The sequence below is a fragment of the Manis javanica genome, chromosome 1, assembly GCF_040802235.1.
Source record: "Manis javanica isolate MJ-LG chromosome 1, MJ_LKY, whole genome shotgun sequence".
In the NCBI taxonomy this organism is placed as follows: Eukaryota; Metazoa; Chordata; class Mammalia; order Pholidota; family Manidae; genus Manis; species Manis javanica.
Window position 1 is genome coordinate 207,474,238 of NC_133156.1, and position 16,841 is coordinate 207,491,078.

Genomic DNA, 16,841 nt, shown 5'->3' on the forward strand with positions numbered 1-16,841 from the left:
CTTCAGTTTTATTAACAAGGTCATTTAACTTACCAACACGTAATGGGCTAAAACGTAACAGTATCAGCTGCCTTTATATGTTTTTTAAAGAAACCAACTTTTTCATTTTTAGTCAGAATTTCAACATTTCCTCATGTTTCAGAATAAAAATGTCAGTATAGGGAATCCTTCCAAGGGAGCAGAACTACTTATTCAAAGAGCAGTAAGGGATATAAATTATTATTTTAAATCTCTGATCTCTGATACCACTAAACTGGATTCTTGGGTAATTTGAGAATCATGCAGCAATAGCTCTGCTTTATCTTTTAAGGCAAGCACTTCATTTTCTCTTGTCCCTACTCTTAATTCATTCTATCTAGAAATAATACTAAATCCATCACTGATGGTTTTTACTGGATTGGCTGGTTTTTGTTATCCAAAGTAAGATAAATTATAATCACCGACTAATGTCCTATATGTATGTTATGTAAGTTACAATCCATTGACTAGTCATTGCTCTGAAATCTCTAATGTGAAACTTTCCTTGTAATACTATCTTCTTTGGTTAAGACAGATTAATTTTTGCAGTTGATTGTATGTTCAAAGATTCATACCTCTTTCCCTCTGTAATTTTTTCCTCTATTTTGGCAGTTCTATGAATGAAAAGAAAATGCATAGAATTCTGTGTTGTCCAGTTCCAGAGCTACTAGCCATATATGCCTGTTTAAATTTAAATTAATTAAAATTAAATGTAATAAAGATTTCCATTCCTCCATCACAGTAGCCATTTAGCCATATGTGGCTGTTGGCTACCTTGTTGGGCAACATGGATAACAAATATTCCCATCATCACAAGAAATTTGATTTGTCAGCCCTGGAGTAGATCATCTTCCAGAGGAAAGATCAAAATGATGGGTCAGAAGTAAACTTATGTTGTATTGTATGAATGAGTCCAGTGCAAAGATCTTTACCAGTAACTTCTGTAGGTTTTCTCCTTTGGCCAATTGGGAAATACGTTTTGGTTGTGACTGGTTAGTTTCTGTAGAAAAATATGTATGTTCAGGATATAATAGAGCCAAGAGGTTTCTCTTCCTTTTTATCCCTACTTTCATATTTGTATTGAATAGACAGCTTCTTGCGATAGGAATAAATTATTGAAATAAAATGTTCTGTGTTTTGAGATTTTTTTGAAAGGTTTATAGTTCATACTTAATGTCAGTTAAAAGAGAAGTTTGTTATCTCATGGCTTTAATAAATCTTAGGTGATATTTTCAAGTAAATGTGGTATAATACATGTAATAATGTTGGCATAAGAAGTGAGCTTAATTTTAATAGTGTCTTCTGTTTCTTTAATCATGCTGAAGATTGAGAAAGTAAATCCTGTGTGCAGTTTGTAGTCTCATGCACGAGTTGTTGACTTAAGAGCTTTGACAGATGGGACAAAGGAAAAAAGTCCAACTGAGCAATGGGTGCTTTGGTGGGATTAAGGGGATTTGTCGGGGGATAAGAAAATCCTATGTCCAGGGACTGCAGGGGTGAACCTCAGAGGCTGGAAGTGACTGAGAGGATGGATACGTGCCCCTTGTCTTTGGAGGATTTTCTTGGGATTGATGAGAATAATTTAGCAGTGACCCTGCTTTCCTCACAGTCTGCTCGGCTTATAGATGTTCCTGTCGGCAGGTTGAGGCTGCTGGCAGCACAATCATCATGGAGTTTGATAAGACAAATGGCAGCAATTGCTTTTGTCCCCTTGACCTGTGGAGATTTCCTAATCAGGATATGAACCCTGGGGGCATTATGGATGCAGAAATTTCATCACAGAGATGTACAAACAATGTAGCAAAGAGACATCTCTCGCTAGGTTTTAAAAAATTTTTAATCATGTAGGTTTTAGTACTAAGGAAAGCAAGTGTTTGCTCTTGAGTGTAGGAAGTTGGGTTTTGTTTCAAATTTAAGGATCAAGATTGTATGACATTTTTAATTTTAATGTAACAGTGGTTTTCGTTCTGCAGTACATTCACCTTTAAAAACTATGTATCTAGATAACAAAAATTTGAAAATTAATCAACCAAATGATACGGTGTTAGTAGTATGCTTCAGTTTGTATTTAAAATAATACAGTGCTGAAAATAAATGTTCATTTTTGTTGCCAAAAGAATAGTTTTACATTTTATAATTATGGTGAATGTGGAAAAAAAGAGGAGAAAGTATCCAGCTTTGGATATAGCAGAACAATGCAGGGCATGCAGTTATTTTAGTCATCTAATATGTCAGCATTCAAGAATCTGAACCGATTGTTTAAAAAAAATCTTGTACTTTGTTTCTTTTGTTGCTCATTTCCAACTTTGTCATCTGTCAGAATGCAAAAAAAAATTATCCTTCTATAACCATTGACAGGATAACACAAAAGCTGTCTCCAGGTCGATATTTTGCAGCAATATTTTTAACATACGAACAGTAGTTTTTATAATTTCACCTTGGTGCTCAACCGTTTATTATCGTATCAGAAGCATGTCAGTAATTCCTTTCTAAATGTCTGCTTCTTTTAGCGCTGAGACCCACATCAAGGGCTTCACACTGAACGATGCTGCCAACAGCCTCCTCATCATAAGGCAAGTTAGGCGGGATTATTTGAAAGGTATGTCACAATGCTTGACCTTTACGTCACATTAATGCCTCTGCAGATTTTTCTTGTAACGCCCTTCGAATACTTGGATAAAGGAGTCCATTTAGCAAATTACCTGCTTATCAAGAGCCTTTTGTGGTAGCTGAGAGACGTAAATTACTGTACATGCATTTATAATACAGCTTGAATATGAATGTACTTGTCATTTGACCACTTAGTCCAGTTTCCATTCCATTTAACACAAGATGGGTTTTCTTAAGATGAATCACAGCTCTTCAGACATGCAAAATTTGTGTTCCAGAATGAGAGAAAGTACAGGCTTTCAAGTGCGTTAAAATTCACAGCACAAGTCATTTTGCTTTGGAAATTAACATACTTTAGAGCATCTGAAACAATTCCCAGCAGTTGTTTCTTGCATATTGTGTTGGTGGTTGTGTGTGAGATAGCAAATGAGTTAAATTGAGTGTTAAATGTGTGGGATTGTGCACCAAGTGATTATAATATTGATTTTTAAAACTTAATCTAATACTTTTTTAATAGTTCATAATACCAACAGCAGTAAAATACAGTGTTTGTTTGGAGTTTACAGTTTTTAAATTAATATTAAGAGGATAACACCAGAAAGATGTGGAGATGACTCCAGGGAGGATTGGGATGAGGGCCGTTTGTCTGCTAGAGGCTGCTTATGGGTTCGCAGAGGGGTGGATTTGGATCTGGAGGTCTTATGAATAAGTTCCCAAGGGGGAAAATGATGCATCTCTTAAATCTTAGGTAAGCATCTTTCTACATTTAATTTTACATTTGAATTTTAGTCAATACAGGTATACTGCAGTTTTGCCAATACAACAATCCACTTAGGAAATCCGTAAGAAAGGTTGAAGATGCTCTTTAAAACTGTTAAATATTTTACCACCTTTCTTCCTAATTCTGCAAAGGGGGGTTATTCCTTACTTGCATGTTTATAATTCTTATTTTATAAATAAACATTTATAAAATGTTTATGAAATATAAATAATTACCTCCCTGAGAGAAAGTTGCTGTCTAATTGTGTAACTTTAATGTTGCCTGTGATAGCTTACTGTGTTGGTCTTTAGATGTCTTAATTAATTAAGACCAAGTACGTGAAGAGTTCTCCCTTGGCACTATTTCTATCAGCATTCCACAAGCAGGGCCAACTCATTTAGACAGTCTTTGGATAGCCTTAGGTCATAATTGAGTGATGTAGGGTTTGTTATTAAGACTTTAAAAGCCTTCCTTTTATTTTCAATAAAAAGGGGTTTTTGGTCAAGTTGATAATTTTTATGTTGAAATGATAATTTTAAAACATTGAAAAATTTAATTTGCTCACTGTATAAATAAGCTTATTCTCATAAATAGCTTATATCTCTGTAGGTAGAAAGATGAGGGTAAAACACTTTTTAATTTCAAGGGGTTAATTTTTTAGCTGAATCTGAACTGAATTTGTTTAACTTGACCACCATCCTTCAGTTGTATGTTGGTATCCTGTGAAAACGAGAAACTTTATAACGGGATTTCATGACTATTCCTAGCTATTCTGTTCACCGGGGGGTTGGCTGAGAGCCAGAGCCATGAGCCCCTGTTCCCCCGTCACCTGCCGGTGCCCGTGCCACCACAGACCACCCTTCGCCAGAGTCAAGTGATCATCAGCAAGGGTGGGAGTGATATGGGCACTGCCTCCATCTCCTTACTTTGCTCCATGGCTGACTAGTGCTCTCAATTTTTAGAATCCCTTCTGTGTTTGAGGTTTCTTTCTCTCAATCACATCAAAAGCAGGAAGAAAAATAAAGCCAATTCAGTCTTAATCTAATTTTATAAACTAATACAGTTCTGGAATACTAATAGCTCATACATGGCACCTTTGCAATATAATCAATATTACAAGTAAATTAGGTGTCAGGTGAAAATGACTCAGGTGGAGGGGTATGGATGGGTACTGTTCTTGGTGTCCCTTAAGTCATAAATTGTGGAGATGTCACTCCCTGTATGGGAGTATGGTGTGGTTCCAAGGTCCTGTGCTTCCGATGGATAGAAATAAAATGATCTCTTTTCTTCCACCATCTGCTCTGTCACGCACACATGTACCCATAAATACAGTCCCTGGAATAATTGCCCCCATAGTAACCCCATGAATCTTTAATTCAAGCTAGGTATTTTGCTGGTGAGGTTAGATTCTGGGGTTGGTGTATAGCAGTATGACCTTGGGCAAATTATTTAAACTCTGCGCCTCAGTTTCTCACACATAAAATTGGTACTGACTTAGAAGGGTAGTTGTCAGGGTAGCTGCTTACTGCTGTGCACGTGGTAAATGCTCAAAATATCTTGTAAAAGCTCAATAAATGCTAGTACTGTAGCATCGTCATTATCTTATTTTTGTTGTTATTTTGATTCACTTGTGGGAAGATCCTCTCTCGCCCACATATTCTTGGTTAATAAGAGTATTGCAAAGTTCATTATCTGTATGACCACCAGTTAAGGTTTTTATCAAGTTGATTTTCTACAGCTTACATTATTAAAATAACATTTTTTGTTTTCTATATGTACATGTGTATTTATAAAAAAGTTTTTGAATGGGCCTTTTAAAATACCTATTTTTCCCTTTCCCCGCTTTAGAATCACTGGTTTACATTGCAGACTTGGAGTAAATATAAATTGTTTATTTATGCAGTAATAAACACTGAATTCATTGTTTTTTTATGATATGCTTTTAATAGACGGTTTAATTATTACCCTTTCCCCATTCTTCTGTAAAGGATAGGCTCTTCTTATTTGAAAGGTGCTTTGAGAGTCTTAGTTTTGTCTAGGTGACATTTCTTTAATTGCTTGGAAGCCATTAAGTTTTCTTTGGTAGTGGTTGTGGTGATTGTTGGCTCAGTATTACATTTTCCTTCTAGTCCATCACTTTATTTAGTATAATGGTTTCACTACACTTGCACATGAATCAGTAAATCAGAAGGATATATTCTGTATTTATCCATAATCCAAGTATTTGTAAATATAGTACTTAAAAATAAAAAACTCCCATGGCTATATATCCATGGGAATCTGATAAATTTTATTTTCTTTGTAAAATGAGTGCAAGAAAATATCTGTAAGATATTTAATCATATAAAATAAATTTGTTAGTGTAAAAGTTGAATGTTCCAATTGGCTGATCCTGTGATCAGTCTTGTTTGGACTAGAAGGAGACATTGGAAGATTTTGATAATCATGTAATCTTTGAGTATAATAAAATCAGGGGATGTATGAATGTGGGTAGAAGTTACGTGGTTTGGGAAACTCTTTCATTTTTAAAATTCTTTCTCATCTATTTTTTCCCTGAACTTGTCAACTTTGAATAAATAACTAAATAACTAAAGGTCATCCCTGAATGGAACTCACATTCCATCAGTAACATTTGACTGAAAAATTTTCTCTATTCTCCGATTTCTTATATACAGTCAAATGAATCTTTTTCTTTAGGTTTCTCATAAAGTATTAATATTTTCTATAATCTGGAATAAATTATTCATAGTTTTTTGTGTATAGCCTTTTGGTGCTCATACTTAAAAGTTGGTTTTCAAAATGCATTAAACTTTGTATGGTTCATATAAGAAAACCTGTTACCTGCTCTTCTGTTGTAGAGGCTCTCACAACACTGAAAATGGCCTTGGATCTGGAGCAGATTCCTTCCAGGGTAGCAGTGACCCGCCTTATTCAGGCATGTGCCTTGAAGGGTGATGTAGAAAGCATACAAGTGATTCAGAAGATGACAAGTGGACTCGAAAATTCAATTGGACTTTCAAGTATGGTTTTCATCAATAACACTGCTTTGGCACAAATAAAGAAGTGAGTATTTTCCAGCTTCCTTTTCCTCCATTAGATACTAGAAGGAGCACTGCCTCAGGTACCACCTTTTAAAAGCTTGTTTAAGCTATTAGAAACCATATCAACTGGACGAGGAAATACTGTTGCCAGTTGCTGATTGGTCTCTATTAGGGAATAAATTATATGCTACAAAATGTGTTTTGGCTTTAAATTAAATCTTAGCATAAACAATATTTATCAAATTTTTCAGATTAATAAAACTTGCTCCACAGTTGGTAACTTTTCTAATTCATATATGCCAGGCCCTTGTTGTCGAAATACTATCAGAAAACTGAAAGATGAGTTTTCATTTGATCATCAGCAACAGTTGAGGGTCACACGCTACTAGAACATTCTGAAACACGCAGGCATGCTTGTTAAAAATACGCATTTTCATTTTCCCCACCCTCCATCCATCCTTGGCAATACACACCCACGAAAAGGGATGCGTTTAGAAGTGATTGTTTTCACCACCATCCCTAGATTCCTTGTTGAGAATCACTTTGGTAGAAGTAAATAACAGCTTGATTTTTGATGACCTCACTAGCAAAGTACTCTGCTTGAGTTAAAGGTTCATGGCAGTAATTATGGAATTGACAATCTTCATACTTTTAGAAAAAAATGTTTAGTAGGTTAATCTTATATACATTTAGTGGGTTGTGATATTAAATGCAATGTTTGTTTTTGCTTGTTCCTATTTCTTTGGGCAGAGAAGAAGTTGTGTTTTGTTCATATTTTCCCTTTTGAAACTATTTCCCCAAATAGAACTTTAAACTTTCCCTTTAATAAGAGATTGTGATGATTTTACATTAGAAGATGAAGGAAATGATCCAAGTAAGATCTGGATGAATTTTTAAATGTTACCATATAAACAGTTTTATATGATGTAGAGAATATGTTTTTATTCACCATTAAATAACTCTCTAACTAAAACCCATAAGAAAAAAAATTACTGTAACAGGGTGTTAGAGAATCCCTATGATTTAGGTCTTAATTCCAATATAAAATTGATAATTTGGATTTGGAATGCCATATCATAACTATAAAGTATCAATTAAAGAGTACCTTAACCACAAAGATAGCCTTAAAGATAATTTTTATCTTAACTTGTTAAATAAGGCCATGTAATTGACTTTTTTAAATGTAAAGTGTAAAGGTACTTTTTTCTGAGAATTTTAGTATAATCTGAATATTTTTCAAATGTATGTAATACCTGACAAAAACAAATTATTGTGAGTATGGATTGAGAAAAATGAAAATACACTTTTTGAAGACATCATCGGCATCTTTAAGAATCCTGAGATGTAGATTGTTGTTACTCCATGCAGTAGTGAACTGTATTCACTAGTTGCAGATTATAAAGATTATCTATACAGTAGACTGTAAAGATAAAACACTTTTAAGTTTTCATTTTACATCCAAACAGCTACAACATCAAATTAAATATTTAAAATAACAGTATTTTATTAAGGTATTATCACTAATCCTCCTGTATATAGTTGTCTGTAGAGCAGTGTTTTAAAACAAGCAACTGCTTCAATTATTGTAGCATAAACCACCCAGCAATTGCCTTTGGTACCTGAATGTGATTGGGTTCAGCTTGCTTAGTGTTTTTTATCCAGTTAATTGTAAATATATTTTCTTTTTTCCTAAAGTATTTGCATGTGTGAATCCTAGAATAAGTTCTTAACTCTTAAACACCTGCAACACTAATACAAAAACAAATATTTCTTTATAACGGATTTGACTTTCTTTTTATAGCAATAACATAGATGTTGCAATAGAAAGCATTGAAAATATGCTTACTTCAGAGAATCGAACTGTGGACCTCCAACACTTTGGCTTGACATACTTATTCAGAAAAATAATGGAGGAACAGTTGGAACCAGCAGTTGAAAAGAGTAAGTTGGCTGTTCCTGCTGAAAAACACAGAGCACATTTTCTCTTTAGTGAGACTGGAGCAAATTATTTGGTGGATAAGTTATACCACCATTTAAATGAAAAATTTTTCTTACCTGTCATTTTTTCAGTAAGCATCATGGCAGAAAGATTGGCCAATCAGTTTGCAGTTTACAAACCTGTCACCGATCTTTTCCTTCAGTTCCTGGATTCAGGCAAGGTGGATGATGCGAGAGCTCTCCTACAGGTAATAACCCACCACATATGGAGCCGTTGGGCTTGTGGCTTGTGAGAAGTAAACTGAGAAATTACTAAACATAGCCATTCGGTAGAACACCAGAACTGAAGTGTGGTTCTGCTAGAACATTTAAATTCATGTGAATCAAGGTTGCATGACAAGGACTGGATTGTAAGTTGTAGCTTGCTGGTTTTAAAGATGTCAGCTCAGACTAGAAATGTCCTTAGGTGTAAGGGGGAGCATGGGAGGAAGTGTTTTGCTGAACTTATTTAAAGACAAATGTTTTAGTGCAGATAGGTAATGCAAAACAACTCCTTTGATTTCCTAATTTAATTTCTCTAATGCTCTAAATACTGTGCATCACCATAGCAACACAGTTTGCAAACAAAAAGTAGGAAATGTTTGCTTTTTAAGTACAGCTTCTCACTTGAATACTCAAACATTCTCAATGCCTTATTCAAGGTTTATTAAGAATTGAATTTGCTTTCTATTCACTTGTGTGTCACAGACACATTAAATGACAAATGCAGGTCTCCGTGGCCCGCACTCTAAGTTAAATTAGCAATCTTCAAGGAAGGAGACAACTGCATTCATGCCATTTTAACGGCATTAAATATAAAGCTGTGCCAAGTGCCGACTGAACGGTGGGTGATCTGAGCTGCCACTGGCAGTGTACACAAACAGGCACCGCTGGGGAGCCCCTTCCCAGCAGGTGGCAGTCAAACAGTCACCATGATCCCGACAAGGGCTGTGTTTGTGTAGACTCCTGTGTCAGGTTGAGGCCTGGGACCAATTTCTGATAGTAAATAGTATTATATTCACTTACATTTTTACAAGCTGAAAATATCTTAAGCGATAGATAGGGAAGGTGAAACTGTATCCATATACTCAATTTAGATCTTTAAAGTTCATCTAGTTTGACAGTTAGGATCCAAGCCGTTTTGAACAGGAGCTCTTGAGAAATTTCTCTTTGTTAATAGTTTTGTGAAAAGTATAAATCGGTACCACCTTTAAAGCTTTTTTACTTTTGTTCTTAGAAATTCCAGTTAATTGGGAATTTTCTTGTTTGTTCACTGTTTTTCTACTTTTAACAGAAAGGGCACTTTATGGTTGATAGGGATTTCAGGAATCTTCATTGGTCTGTCTTGCCACCATTAGTGCTAAAAGTTCTATGTTCAAAGGAATGACTCTAGTTATTTATCTTTGCGTATACATCTCTAAGAGTACCTGCTGGGTGTATGCCTATCTAATTATATATGTGATAGCATTCATTCAAGTTTAATGCTTTGTTTTGATTGCTCTTGAGACCGTGGCACTTGGGTGGCACTTGGTATTTTATCTACCAGCTAGTTCTGAGCTATAATCTTCAAGGCTCTTAGAGGGCACAACTGACAGCTGCCCTGGGCGGGAGACAGCAGGGAGGGTGCCTACCGTCCCCAGGGCTGTGTATGCCCGTGGCGGCCTGGCTGGGGCCCTTGAGGACAGCTGAGAGTGGGCGCAATGGCAGCTGTTGTTTGCTTTTCATCCCGTCAATAGATTGAGGTTTCAAATGGTAAAACCCTTTACTCGTCTTTTACCTGCTTGTCAAACAGTAAAAGATGATGCTTGCCATAGTGAAGAGTACTTTATTCATATGTCGAAAACATCAGTTTATAATGTACATGTTCCATGTGTCCCCAAAAGTTCTTTTCATGCTACTCATTTTAGTATTGACAATGTTCTAAAGCTTTGAAAGAGCAATATGCTTTTAGAAACTTAAGAGAATGACATCTGTGATGAGTGTAAACTAAAATATTGTCTTGCCATATTTGATTTTACTATAGCATCTAAGATTGGATAGACACTTGATTTATCTGGTCTGTCATACAAACTTTTTTTTTTTTTTGAGTGTAACTTTTGTCTCTTTCTCGAGCACTGGCTGTCTGTTGCAATGAAAGCCTTTTATAAAATAGAGAGATTGAAATCAGTCCTTTTGTATGCATAAGTGTAGGTAATTATACTTTAAAGAGAACTTGCTTTGTACATTTTAATTTTTATAAAGAAACGAGCAGTTATCTCCCTGACACCTTATTAAATGTATAATTAACCTTATGATCCCTAGCTCACTTGTGAATGCTTGGCAGATTAATTGGAGAGGAATAGTGTTTCTTTTTTTCCTTTCTTTGCGGTCCCAAACCTCATTCTGTGGTTGTTGAAGCATTAGTTTAATTTTTCCCTTTTCTCTTTAAACAAACTTTATATTTGCAGTGCCAAGGACAGCATTCACAAAAGCTTGGCATAGCTTGTACTTGTTTTCTTTTCCCTTGCCTTAAAAAACTCTGTCTGCTATTAGGCCTTCCTATTGGTAATAATACATTACTGTATCACTGTGAACTTTCTTAATTGGAAATATTCACCTTAGTCTGCCTGTTTATTGGAAACCTTCACTTACTGAATGATGTTTCACTTTTTAGAGATGTGGTGCAATTGCTGAACAAACTGCGATTTTCGTGGTGTTCTGTGTCAGGAGCTCGCAGAAACAAGGCCAGGTACTATGCTTTACTTGCTGACAAATAACGATGCTCTAAGCCAGGTTTTCTGTTCAAGTATTGAGTTTCTCATAAGAGCTTGTTGGCTCAGGACCTTATCTAGAACACTGTAGAGATTGAAGACTTCGCTTGGCTCTACTTGTTCATTTTTGTAGATGTTGATATGGAGTCAGTTCTGGCTCCTTAGTTGGACTGCAGCTGGAAAACAAGGTCATGCAGTGAATTCTCCACTCATACACTTGGGCATGAAGAGCCCCAAGGAAAGGCCCTTCCTTTGAATGGGTGATGAAAACCCCGTTGGTCACTTAGACATTTAGCAGAGCAGAAGCATTGCTGCAGGAGACCTCCCAACTCAGGGCATCTCCCCTCCGTGGCTACCTTTGACCACTTATCAGGCATAAACCTTCTGGAGATGAGCTGTTTGGCTTTAAGTTTGCGGTATGTGCCACAAATAATTGTTCTCAGTTTGTACAGTTACCTTTTTGACACTAAAAGGGGTGTCTGTATGTGTACATAAAGAAGAACCAAGTCCTGTTTTTTTTTTTTAATCTGATTTACCTGTTGAGCACTAATAACCCGATTCTTAATTGATTTGGGCTCATTCTGAACTTTTCAGAGTGAGGGCCAATTGTGTTCATATGTGAAATTGTAATTTTATGTGAAACATTTAGGTTCTTTTCAGTCTGAGAGGACTAGTCCTAAATTTCCATACATATCCCCTACATATACACATACTTAAAAATTTTTTTTTACCTAATTGCACTTCTTCTCTCTGGCCTCATGTATTTGTTTGCAATAACTTTTTGAAGATACTCAGTTGCCATTTTTTTTCTTTACGAAGAGACTTTTTTTTTAAATTTGTGATTAAAAAGTAAAAGAAATCTAAAAAAGCACTTGTTCCTCCATATAAGAGGCTGTGCCAAGTACTTACTGCCTTGCTCAGAAGATGGGACAGGAAGTATATGTTAATATATCTGCCTAAAATACGTCTCCCAGGAGACTTGAAATTGCAGGAAATCCTGAAAAGATTGTCTGAAAAAAAATGTTATAAAAAGTGAGGATTTTTAAAAATTCCAGTTGCTGTGTCTCCCTGTGTGACAATAGAGTAACTAAGCCAGATTTAGCTTCTTTGGGTGAGATAGAAACCAGGTATCTATGCCTATAAGGGTATGTAAAATCCATCTTTGATTTATCCAGCAATATTGGAGTATGTTTGGAAATATGGGTCTCACTAGGATGTGACAATTCTGTATTCACTACAGGATCTAAAGCCATACCTCTGTCTAGATATTCCTGAAAGCAATGAAGTAAAAATTCCAGTGAGATCTGAAATTGCTCTGGTATTGTATCAAGTAGGAATATAAACTTCAGAATGTTTGACTGAATGCTTCACATATCATCTAAAACTTTTGGCCTCCTTAAGATACTGTTATTTTCTCTTCTGCTCTTTAGGATCTCTTAACTTTGTGGTACGGTTAGCAGTTGACAAAAGAAGCAATTTTTATGTTTGAGAAAAATACTCAGAAATGCAATTGGAATTGCATTAACTTTTTAAAAATGCTTGTTTGTTTTGGCTGTAAGTTATTAAATCAGCATCAGATACACAGAAAGAAAAATAGTCCATGCAATTGAATAGGCATTCTGTTATAATTATTGTCAAGATTTGCTGATATAATGTCCATATATCAGTGTTCTATTTCACTGTTCTTTTGGGTTGTGGTAACGTGACCTGTATTTAATTTCCTAGACACCAGTTCTGAACTCTTTGTTAGAACTGATTCCTGAATTAACCGAAAAGGAAGAAGCATACACTTCCATCATTAAAAGCTACGGTAATATGTTTAATCTGACTATCTTATTTTAGTGATTTAAATATTGGTAGGGTAGTCAGGTAAGTTAGTTTTCAGCTCAGAGGCATAATCCTCGGTATCAGATAATTTATGGTATAAACTTATTTAGCTTTAGGACATGTTTTAGAACTATAAGAAAACTGAAATTATTCATATAACTTTAAAATAAAAAAGTATCACTGAACATCTTCCGAGGGACCCAGGTATGTTGTATAGGATCCTAAAAAGACTTGGATGTGCCCTCAGGTTTACACATTGGAACCAATCCAGTCTCCCCAAGAACCTGCCACCTTAAACATACTGTGAACTAAGGGTACATTTGAAACTATAACATGGCTTACCTTCTTGCTCCTTCAGTACCTTCCTGCCTGCTTGGCCTTTGAAATAACAGACACCTTAACTGAAAAGTGGGCCCTGAGATTTTACTTTACGTTACAGTTGAAATTCTAGTTTTTTTAAGCAGTTTGTTCCCTGATTGCTAGCCCATCATATATTAAAGGGAACCAGGCTAAAGTTTCCTCAGTAATCAAGATAACTGTTAGCATTTCAAAGTTACGATCACCTATCTACCTGCCACCCTCCAGTTCACTCACTTGAGGCAAGGAGTAAATAAAAAACTGCTTTGTTGGTTTTACTGTTGGCAAGACAACAGACTGCAATCAGAATTGGTAAATTGAGTCTCATTTTTTCCACAGAGGGGAGCATGATGTACTTCAAATTAGAGCTATAATCATAAACCTTTGCAAAGTTACACTTGGGGAATTAGCAGGTATTAAATAATAACTAAGTAACATGAAATTGTGTCAAACAGCATGAAACCACTACTAAAGTGTGTAGACCTGGTGGGGAGAGAAGGAGATCAGGAAGTAGTGAAAGGCATGATGGGAAAGTTTCCTGAACAGCTTCCTGGAAGGTGGTGGAGCCTGATCTGAGCCCTTGACAGTGGTGGGGAAAGAATTTGGTCCCTTAAGGGGGAGAACAAAGGATTTCCACAGAAGAAATTGATTTCCACCCAGATTGAAGATCTGTTCAATTCCAGTGAGAGTTGGTGAGCCATTCACCCTCACTCCCTTTGGGGAGATTCTCAGATCCCACATCCATCCAGGAGACTCACCCTGGGGCTGCCAGAGCTGGGAGTGGTCTCGCAGCAGTAGTGCAGGCTCGGGGATTGTTAGGTGGCTTAGCTGTGAAAAGCTGACGTAAAATTTAAAAGTTGAATTACCAGCAATACTTGTCAGCAGAGCCCTTATATTCTCAACAGTAAATGCAATAACAGAATTTCTGCAAATCTGCCACAAGTGGAGAGCCATCTAAACTTGGCTTCTAGACTACTTCGTCAGTCATTTAAGTGAAATACTAGTGTAACTTGTTAAATAAAAGTATGTAGATTCTCTGTGTATATTGATAGTGTGTATAGATTTTTTTAGTTCTCGTGGCTAGCTATATTCCTCATACTTGCTTGTTTTACAGTAGGAGGCTGTATTAAAAGTCTTTGTGTGTTCAGCTGATGATCATGATAGTGATGTAGATGCGGATGTCCACGTAATTTACATGCCCCACCACAGCAGTCCCTGAATTAGTAGGATTTCAAAGTGAGGTTTTAAGTAGAAGAGGGTCAGTGTGTGTTTACTCTGATTGGTGGCTTCAGTGTGGTGACTTTGACCATCATGGGTCTTTAAAGTTTGCCATATTTGTCATTTTCATTATTCATTGTAAATAATGTTGAGTGAGAGGTGTGGGGAAGGAGTGGGGGAGCTTATAGATTCTGAATGTGGCTTTTTGCCAGAGGTAGTTAAGTATTCGTTTGCCTTAAAATAAAATAAAAGGGATCCAGAAGTCCCTGAATGACTAAGTGTTTGGGGAGAAAAAGAAGACAGTTTATTCTTATTCATGATTAATATCTTTTTCTTCAGTGTTGGACAAAGATGTTGTGTCTGCTAAAGCACTATATGAAAAATTGACTGCAAAGAATATAAAATTGAACGGTCTGTTTCTAAAGCGTTACGCAGATTTGCTGAAGAAAGCAGGAGAGTCTGTCCCTTTTGTTGAACCCCCTGTGAGTATTTCTTAATTAAGGGGAAAAAACACCTCTGCAGATTTATGTATGCTTCATAAGAATGTGGTAAAAAAAATGTCAGTTGACTACTTAATTACATGAGGATTAGATCTCTGTGAAGACTCCTCAGGTGGGGCTTCAGAACTACATGTGGGCTCAATCATGCCACAGGTCTGCCTGGGGGAGAACACAACCCTCTGGGTCTCAGGTTAAAATACAAGGTCAGTCTCAGACCTTCAGCAACAGGTATGAATTTAACAAATGTCCTTGGTGTGGCTCTCTGATAATTTCTACTTGAAATAAGATTTAATGGCCTGTATTTCAGTAGCCAAGCAAATTGTGTCACTTGATCATTTTAAGTTGGTTTTTATTTCTTGATCTAGGCATTTTTTTTATTGATGTATAATTGTTGTAACATTATATTAGTTTCAGGTGTACAGCACAATGATCCAGTATTTGTATATGTTGGGAAATGGTCACCACACTAAACCCAGTTAACATCTGTCACCATACATCATTATAAAAGGTTTTTTTCCTGTGATGAGAATTTAAAGATCCACTCTCTTAGCTACTTGCAAATATACAATGCAGTATTATTAACAATAGTCACCATGCTGTGCATTATATCCCCATGACCTACTCATTTTACATTTAAAAATTTGAGCCTTTTCACCTCTTCATCCATTTTGACCCTCACTCCCACCTCAGACAAACACCAGTCTGTTCTCTGTATCCACGAGCTTGAGGTTTGTTTTGTTTTGTTCTTTAGATTCCACATATAAGTGAGATCATATAGTATTTATCTTTTTCTGTCTAATTTCACTTAGCATAAGGACCTCGAGGCCATCCATGTTGTCACAAATAGCAAGATTTCATTCTCTGTATGTACCATATCTTCTCTGCCCATTGATCCATCAGTGCCCTTAGGTGGCTTCTGTATCTTGGCTGCTGTGTAAATTATGTGTCCCTGAACGTGAGGGTGCAGATATGTTTTTGAATTACTGTTTTCATCTTCTTTACATAAATGCCCTGAAGTGGAATTACTGGATATTATAGTAGTTCTGTTTTTAATTTCTTGAGGAACCCTCATACCACTTCCTTAGGTGCTAAACCAATTTGTATTCCTACCAACAGTATATATAAGAGTTCCCTTTTCTCCCCCGATCCTCGCTAGTACTTGTTAGTCTTGTCTTTTTGCTAATAGCCTTTCTCAAAGGTGTGAGGTCATACTTCATTGTGGTTTTGATTTGCATTTCCCTGATGAGCATCTGTCTCTACATCTTCTTTGGAAAAATATCTATTCAGATCCTCTGTACATTTTTAATCAGTTGTCTAGAAAATTTTGTTTTATTTCATGTTATTTTTCAAACAACTCAATCTTCCATACCTAGGTGTAATCAGCATGTTGCACGCGCACACACAGCAGAGGCTCCTGGTGTGAGCTCTGCCTTTGCACTTGGGGCCCTGGACCTGGCGATGGGCTAAGACTGAAGTGCCAGAGCTTGAGGGGGCAGCCGCTGCCGTGGGCCAGCAGGCTTTGCTACCAGCTTTACAGTTCTTGGAATTTTTAATTGTGGTACCATCATCTCGTGCTAGTAACTTTACCTCTATATGTTCCCTCCCTTTGTGTCTCCTTAACAGGAAAGCTTTGAATTTTATGCAAAGCAGCTAAAGGAATTAAAGGAAAACCCTTCATGAAATAAGCAGTCACTACTTTATTTTATGTGTACTTGTGATTTTGTGTCAAAAATGTTATTTTTTAAACGTATTTGAGAGGGCTAAATAAATAAGTGAAAAATTA

General features: G+C 36.3%; 1 protein-coding gene across 1 annotated transcript in view; it reads left to right on the plus strand.

Moving 5' to 3' along the window:
- Positions 1-16,841, plus strand: part of LRPPRC (leucine rich pentatricopeptide repeat containing) — a 114,000-nt gene extending 97,159 nt beyond the window's left edge. Inside the window, exons 31-38 of the mRNA XM_073213764.1 lie at positions 2,529-2,617; positions 6,247-6,451; positions 8,231-8,370; positions 8,500-8,615; positions 11,060-11,134; positions 12,882-12,966; positions 14,898-15,040; positions 16,682-16,841. Of these exons, the coding sequence (XP_073069865.1) occupies positions 2,529-2,617; positions 6,247-6,451; positions 8,231-8,370; positions 8,500-8,615; positions 11,060-11,134; positions 12,882-12,966; positions 14,898-15,040; positions 16,682-16,738 (910 nt within the window). The 3' untranslated portion in view covers positions 16,739-16,841. The remainder of the gene's footprint in view (positions 1-2,528; positions 2,618-6,246; positions 6,452-8,230; positions 8,371-8,499; positions 8,616-11,059; positions 11,135-12,881; positions 12,967-14,897; positions 15,041-16,681) is intronic.